Below are 8,776 nucleotides of genomic sequence, written 5' to 3'. Positions count from 1 at the left end.
TACTTGACGCTTCAGGAGAAAGAAAGAATCAGCAATTATTTAATTAAATAATAATGAATAATAAATAACAAGTAACCTTAGGCATCCAGTGGACGGACTCGTTACTTGTTTTGTGAAGTGTTCTTAAATCAAAGTGTGTAATTCGGATGTAAGTAGTTGTCCAGCGATGACTTGGACGGCACAATAAGAATCAATTTCAATTTAAAAACCAACCCAACGCTTCCTTCCGTTTAATCACAGAATTCTTCAGTTTCTCAATTTACCGTCACGCGCTATCCCCGATTATTTGCAGGCGGACGTTCAAATCTGGCAAGAAGCAAAACCAACTCAATTGATTAATAATTTTTGTTAAATGGTAAATATGGAATGAAATTTACAGGAATCGAAAGCTAACAAATTGCGCAGTAGCAGGACTCTCACCGCCTGCTCATTTCACAAGAGCAAAGAGGAGGGGAAGGATCGCAAAATTTGGGTTAGTTGACGCGAATTTCTGCACGCACGCAATCCATGGAACAGCTTGTCAATTTCGTCATCCGTCCGCCCAGGTTCTAATCCTTGTCTGTTCCTTTATTTCTGAAGCCTTTTCCTAGCTGGATTACGATGAAGTCGAAGCTAATGCGTACTGTCTGTTTCTGTCGATTGTTTATATGTAATTTTCATGTGCTTTGTGTTGTGAAGTCTTCTTGCAATGCGAATTTGCGCAGACTTAAATGTTGTTGGTCCAGTTGAAAAATTGCTATTGACGACAGTTGGATTGGTTGTCACATTCTTGGTTTTTTTGTTCAAACACGGCAAAATCTGTTGTATGTTGACTTCTTTACGGGAACGTTGGGTTGAAGAATTTGCTTTCCAATAACTTTGGAATTGATTACAAACATTTTCTGGGTGCAATGAGAAAAAGAACTTGGTGGAATTCAGATAAAACTAAAAGAGAGCATCATATCGTTTTCTATGCCTCAGTAAACGATTTTTCGTAGGGTTTGAAGTGTCCCTTGATCTGTTTTTATGCACGCGGACTGTTTCCGCTCAGCAATTATGTTTATGTACGAGCGAAGGTAATTTCGACTGTTGGGAGAAGCTATCTTGTAATGACTTTAAGTGTTCTGGAAAGACCTGCAGGTTCTATTGAAAGATTTTGATACTGTGGGATCTATGGAATTAAGAACATTAGGCAGGTGCTATTAAAGAAAAAAATACATTAGGCTGAATGCCTTTTTCTTAAGAAGGACAAATTTAACCTTGTTGTCAAAATTTCAATTCATAAGTACATTGACTATCTTTGGCGAGGATTCGTTTTTATATGATGGCGAATCTGATACAGACTTGAGGGACAAATCCTTTTCAATGACTTTTACTTTTAAACGAGAATACCTTTCAAGCGCTTTTGAAAAATGTTAGTACAATGGATTCCAGTTACAGGCCAAAAATAATACTTCGATTATATTAAACAACGATTGTATTGGGGGTTAATTGTTTCTCAACAATAGTAAATAAATTGAGAGGCGGTTAATATTTCAATGAATCTATGTCGATAAAGACGGCTCCTGCTGAGAAATCTGATCCGGTTATATGTGTACACACTGTTTCCTCTGATAGCTTTATGCTTTAGTTCAAATGCGTGTAAATTTCGCCTGGATCAAGTAATGCAGATTTAAAATTTTCGTCTTTAAGCGAATAAAATAATGATGCCCGACAATCGAACATTTTTATCAATTTTGAACAAATGAAAACTTAATTTTTTGCAATCTATCCCCTGAATCAGCTGATGCTTGAAATTTCGTTGACAAAGTGAAAATGCTATATCCAATAGTTGCCAGTTCATTTCTTTGCAAAAACAACTGATTCAGTGAAGCAGATTTTTCAATCACAGAACAGAAAGCCATAAATTCTTATAAATTAGAGAACCAATGCTATTTGTATTTTCATGACTTCAAAGATGGAATTCTAGGATCTCATCAGTTGGGAACTATTTGAATATTCTTTGATAATGACTAATTTCCAGCAGTCCTGTTTCAGAAACAGCGATTAAGACAGGAGCAACTACATAGTGCAAAGTTCACATTTCAATTGAAGAGATTAGGTGGGAATATTCTTATATTCGGCTATAATGACTGATTTCTGGTAGTTATATATTAGAAGCAGTGATAGCAACTACATAGTGCAAAATTTCCACTTAATTTGTAAAGATGAAGGGGGAATTGAAATGGGAAGTTGCCAAATTATCAACATGGTCCAGTGGTATCTAAGGGTGCTTTTGTCTCTCCAAAGTGAGGGGAAGGGCCAACATTGAAAGCAGGAATATAGTAGGTTGCTAAAACGCTCAAGAGGGAGAAATATTCAAAAGAGAAGCAAGCTTACTCCATAAAGAACAGAGCTGTTATGCAATATAGAAGGGATATTTCAAAGAAGAGCAGAACAGAGCAGAGACAAAACCATTCAAGGCAACAAATATTGATACCATAACAAGCAAAGAAAAGAGAATTCTTTGTGGATATATAAGTAGCTTGGTTGTAGGCATTTTGAATGATATGCAATTGATTGTCCCATTCATCTCTGTTTGCTCTTTATGAGCATCATATTTTGAAGGAAATAAAGTTCAACCTTTTTTTCAGAGTTTTTGTACTTGAGGTTTTTTACACAGATCTTGTTTTCTTATATGTATGAATTCTGCTCTTTATTTCCTTACATGGGAGCTTTGTTTTCTGTATAGATGGATTATATTATTGATTGAAAAACCAAATACACACACGCTTCAATATGCGTGTTGTTTCAAAATTCAAATTGTACTGAGTACAACATAATATTTAAGGTATCTGTGTAGTGAAGTATATTGACTATCTGTTGTGAAGTGTATTGTCTATAAGTGGAGCATTTACATATCAGTTTTGTTTGAATAGTTTTCTAGAACATGTGGAAGGATTTGTCACAACTATGAGGGAAAAAACACTAAACAAAACACCATTTAAGAATAGAATTAAACTATCTTGAGTAGTTAACCAACTTATGGAGGAGAAGGTAATACTGTACATCCCACAAGTTTTATGCAAGTTTTGTAAAGGGTAACAGAAATAGATTGAAAACTGTAACACCTTCACTTGTCTACCATAAGGGCAGTGCAAAAACTAAAAGGCATGCTTATCTGTGTTTCAAATGTTCCATTGTTTCTCATAAAGATTGATCAGACTCCATAACCCCATAGCCAATTGAAACAATATGGTTTTGCAAGGATAAGTAAGAATATTTGGAGAATAATCAATGTTTGGACAGTTCCTTCCCAACTACAAGTGATCAAGACCCGTACTTATTGGGTATGGTCAAGAAGGGCCAATTCATGCTTCTGTCTTGCAAGTGACTGTGAATAGTTTCCATTAAGCCATCACCAGGCACAATTGTCTTAGAATATGATCTTGAGTGTCTCACTAGTACAACCAAAAGTTGTGTTTGATATATTTGTAACAAATGGTTTTTCATAGCAAAAACAAAGACAATCTATAAAGAGTTTTTCCCTAGCAAATTATTGAACAAATAACTGAATTCCTTTTCACAGGACATTAACTGTTTTTAGCTACCAACGATTAATTGAAATAACCATGTTTAGCTGAGATAACTATATCAATGATCAACTGAAACAATGATCAACTTGTAATAACTATATTAACGACTAGCTGGAAATAACTGTATCAATGAACAACTGAAATAACTAGAATAATGATTAACTGAAATAACTGTATCAATGATCAACTATAATAACGATTAATGATAACTATCTTTTTCTACATACAAGTAAAATAAATGCTTAACATGAAAAGAAGAAAAGAAAACATACAAGTAATATTCGGTTAGTCTTTAGTTGGTTGTGCAAGCCTCGACTTTCGGTAAGAGGAGAAGGATTGACTTAGGCTTAACCTCCCAACCTCGGACCATACTTATCCTCACACAATCTATTGAGTTAGAAAGGCCCTCCCTACCTTGGGATCGGGCTTGGGATACTTTTAGTCTAGCCACCTGAGTGTCTTGGTGTTTAGAATGTTCGAACAGTTATGGACGGACATGTCTGAGTAACTGACTCCATTGATATTAAGTGATCTTAGATGGCAAACATGCCTTTAAACGACCTTGGCCAAGGTTTTTTTGATGGGTTCAATGACCCGATCACCACTGCTCGACTTGACAATAGGGGAACAATGATGTGGACAAGTATGAGCTATTAAGTAAAATTATTTAGATTTATTTTATCATATCTGATTTCACTTCCGTGCCATTGCAGATTCCATCTCACCTCTTCACCTTTTCCATGGCTATACAGCCGGTGAGTCCTAGGTGCTTAGAAATTCAGAACAATCAACTCTCTCTCTGTTGATTCTCAACTGATTCATGTATAATATATGTTTTTCAGCTTATCACAAACTGTGACTGGAAAGAATATGTTCTTTAAGACTAGCAGAAATATCATCGATTTTGACTTCCAAATGGTATATTTAAATCATGATTTTATTGCATCTTAAATAACTCTTTCTCAAAAGGTTCTATCCGATGATATTTAAGATGATTATAACTATAGTTTAGCTGTTATGGAAATCGGAAACCAATAGCAATTGATAAGAAATACAGCGTTGCTTGGAACATAATTGATTACATAACTTGATACAATCTAGAAAAAGTATGAGCCTAGCTAGCTGCTATAATTCAAACCCTCCACAACGATCTTCAGGCGCAAAATCCAGTGTAAAAATTTTTCACGTCTTTTGCAAGGAAAAAAAGGACTATTGCAAGGCGGAAAGGATTGGCAATGCTATGGAGGCAGTGATTTCGAATGGTGTTTGTAGAATATCGGGTGGTAATTGGAAGTCAGAAATGAGAGAGGGAGTCGGGAATGAGAAAGGAAGTTGGGTATGAGGTTTTGGTATGTTCTCTGTCTCATTGGATCTTAGGATATATTAAAGGTTTAAAGGACTCTTTGGCTTCCAAGAAGTTGTAACGTAAGAGGAAGAATCTTGGCTCTTGGTTGCCAATTATATATGCCAAGTGTCATTCGGTTTTCTAACAAAAAGAATGAAATAAAGATGAAAAAAGATTAAAGGTTAAAATTGAAAATAATTATGGTTTATATCTATCTACGTACACGTAGATATGATTATGAAGTGACATCATACTATTATAAAAGAAATAATAATATTATGGTGTCATTCTATTCTTATGTCTATGTATGTACATAGGTATTAATTATAGTTATGTGATGGAAAGGTCAATAAAAAACATTTGAGGTACGTATTATATTTTAATTAAATTATTTTATGTTCTTTTAAAAAAATGTTTATTTAATAGCTCATGCGGGTCCTTTAATTGTATCCTAAAGTTCAAGTCGCTAGGTCCTTGCCAAGGCAATTTAAGGTCATACTTGTCATCTTGATGATTGGACTAAGCTAGTATCCCATTCCATTGACCCCGTTTAGCAATGCTTCCCCCCTTCATCTTCTCCTGCAATCACCCATGCAACATTTCCACAATAATAACAAGATTCATAATAATTTTCATATTAACATTTAAAGAATTTAATTATTAACCATAATTCCAAAGTTGAGCAACTGCTAAACATCACATGACAAATAATGGATAACGACTATCTTCATAAACAGTTAATACAACGGGTATAAATAACTACCTACTTCACATGATTATGAAAGAAAAATCTGTTCAATCTAACAGCTATGAGCAAATTTAAATTTACGTCAAAATTTGGAATGTAACAATATTCCTCAAGGCATATAGACTGCAAAGGACAGTAGAGTAGTAGAGTGTAAAACCTGACTCTTTTTTCAGTCCTCTATCTCTCCTAGGCCAAACATTAAACAAAAAAAAGTGCATAAACTGTTAAATGTTGTCATTATTCAATAAGATGAGATGGATATGTTCAATAATATTCTTCGCAAAACAATTAAATTTCTTATTACTGCATAGTTCGATGTTTTTAAGAATTCCAAGGCTTTCTTGTTTAAGGTTTGCACAAAATTCCAAAGCTCCATCCTTAAATGCCATAATCTATGTAGTACCAAATCAAGCAATCACTTGGAAAGAGAAATATCCAGCCCTACACTTTGGCTTGTGAAAATTTTGCTCTAGCAGTGCTAATAAAGGAGCATAATGAGAAGCAATTAGTCATGATTTGTCAAACTCACAACAAAATCCCAATGCATGTATTTATAAAAATTGCGTTCAGCCCCTATTATACAAATAAAATCACTATAAAGTGCTGGTATCCATCTCTTGCAATCAGTTACTTTTCCTGATCTTATGATGCTACAGACTTCTTTTTGTATATAGTCAAGTTTGCATGGAACCAAACAATGTCTAGGTGATAATTTTCAAGACCAAGTTTGATCTCTTCAAGTCATAAGTCATGTCTTTGGTCTTATAAATGCCTTCAGGTATAACACATGGGACAACCACATAGTTCATGAATGGGCAATTCAGCATTCTCTTTGCCAACATAAATGCTAAGCCATGATGAAATTCTTTATGAATATTTTGTCAAGTGCATGGGGTTATTCGCTGGCTTCATGGAGGACATATAGATGCAAATAAATTCAGGTCTTCACGACTCTCCCACTACATCCGATAATTCAAACCCAATGAGTTCAGTGGGTGTTCATTCATAGCTACTCACATGTTGCTCATCCCTTTTGTCATTAAAATCTTAATTCAAGCCAATGGCACTTGAGTGCATAGTAAGTTTTAGAAGGGTCTTCACATATAGTTATACTTGCTATCTCCTAAGCAAACAAGCTTGCAACCAACACATTGCATGTTCCATCAGAACAATCCTTAAGCATGAGGACATCATGTAGCCTACCATTAGAGGCTCTGTCACAAATAAAGCCCATATATATCACCTACAATAAAAAAACTTATGTCCTAGTCCAATTACTCAAGCAATGGCAACATTGATCAACTTATAACAAACAAATCATTCTGCATGTTGATTACCCATCCTTTCATTTTGTGAACTCTTGCCATAAAATTTAGGAATATTGACATTTGATTTAGGCATCATACATTCAGTAAATTATTTGGAAACACGCATAACAGGAGCACATAACCTTATAGTTTTGAACCCTTAATCTAATAATTGAGTACATTGACATTTTATGTAGGCATCACACATCCAACAGTTTCATTTGGTGGTCAAATATAAGGAGGGAATCATCAATAAAGTGGTGAATATTCTCAGTCTTCACTGCACAAATAGTAATGAGTGGAACATGATCTATTCCGCAAACGCCAATTTGGTACACATATTGATATCTTGCAGCAGCCTGCTGATATTTTAGACATCATTCCCACTACACTTTGTTAGAAATGTCACCGTACAAGTTTACCCTACTATGCATTCCTATCAGCTGCCGCATCAAATTCTTCTCAAAGAAGCTTATTTGTGCTACATTGGTGTTTATTTTTTATTTTTTATGTGTTCAAAGACCTTGACACATTTGAGGCTACTTTAATTGGTTTTCTCTGTGGAAAAACGCTGAGAATTACTTCTCTCAATACTCTTTTTTGTGGTAAATCTAAGCTTTCCAGTAGAAAGATGGGATTGTATCAGCCATTACTAATACCTTATCTTGACCATTCAACACCATTTCCTTGGATTGCAGTAATTGCCTTCTCAATGCTCAGCACCAACATAGCTACATCTGTATGGTAGTGTGTCCATTCCACATATGATGCAATATATATGATGTGTACAGAGATAGTCAAGGTACTCCGCGGGGATAAAAGCTGAGAATTACATCCCTTAATAATTTATAGTAGTTTAAGCTTTCCAATCAAAATCTTGGATTGTATCAGCCATTGCCAATACCTAATTAACCATGGGGCACCATTTCCATGTATTTCATTTTTGACCTTCTCAATGGTTAGCACCAAAGTAACTGCATCTTTACAGTGGTGCGTCCATTTTACAAATGATGACCTGTATATGATGTTCACCAAGATATTTGACACTCCACAGGGCGGAAATTAATTGGTCAAGCATGTTAGGAGCAATTTTAGGCTGCCATTACCATCTTTCAAACTGTGACATGTGCTGCTTGACACAGTTTTAATTTATTTTGCAAACTAGTGGCCAGATTGAGGCTGTTGATCACATTTTTGTCTCCACTGTCTACATCGATCATCAATGAAATACGAGTGGTACAATTATTTTCATATCATTTGGACAGCTGCTGCCAAGCTGTGTATATCTTCATTAGGAATTCTCTTTTCTTAGCTTGTTACATCCAGCATTTGTTGCTATACAAGATTTTGGTTGGTCTTCCAAATTCAAATATGTCTCATCAACACGAGGAACCAGACAAATCATCTATCTTTTGTGCTTGAGGCTTGGCCAATTCAAACTTTTGAGAGATCAAGCTCTTTTACCTGTCAATAACAGGGATAAGCTCCCCCAATCTTCCCTTGACTAGATGCTAATGATTGAATGTAGTGTCCCTAATGTTGGTAGAAGGATGAATTGAAAATTAAAAGCATTTAGATCTGATAATCTAGTGGTTGTGACTTTTTCTTAAACAGAAATGCCTTTCCCCTTTCCTTAAACAGAAATACCTTCCCCCTTTTGCATGTATGGAAATGAGTCCAAGTCTTGTAACTATGCGATGATTTGTATGCTGATCCGTGTCTTGAATTATTTTGTCTGCCTTTAATCAATTTTTCATCTCAAAAATTGTGTCTGTTTTTTTTCTTGTATTAAAAATTGTTTCTTTTTGCACTATTTTTTGGG

At 35.1% G+C, this 8,776-nt stretch overlaps 1 protein-coding gene across 2 annotated transcripts in view; it reads left to right on the top strand.

The window, feature by feature from the left end:
* Positions 1-232: 232 nt before the first annotated feature.
* LOC149552647 (uncharacterized) overlaps positions 233-8,776 on the top strand; it is a 228,990-nt gene continuing 220,446 nt past the window's right edge. Inside the window, exons 1-2 of one of the 2 annotated variants that reach the window (XM_089788220.1) lie at positions 233-309; positions 412-545. In XM_089788220.1, the coding sequence (XP_089644346.1) occupies positions 508-545 (38 nt within the window). In that variant the 5' untranslated portion in view covers positions 233-309; positions 412-507. Of the gene's footprint in view, positions 310-405; positions 546-8,776 lie in introns of both variants that reach the window. The other variant, XM_089788221.1, reaches the window with a different exon arrangement.

This window comes from Cupressus sempervirens, chromosome 6 (genome assembly GCF_028749045.1).
Source record: "Cupressus sempervirens isolate cs-2001-9-10 chromosome 6, ASM2874904v1, whole genome shotgun sequence".
NCBI classification, from domain to species: domain Eukaryota; kingdom Viridiplantae; phylum Streptophyta; class Pinopsida; order Cupressales; family Cupressaceae; genus Cupressus; species Cupressus sempervirens.
Note: the sequence above shows the minus strand (reverse complement) of the source record. Positions and strands in the feature narration are given on the sequence as shown.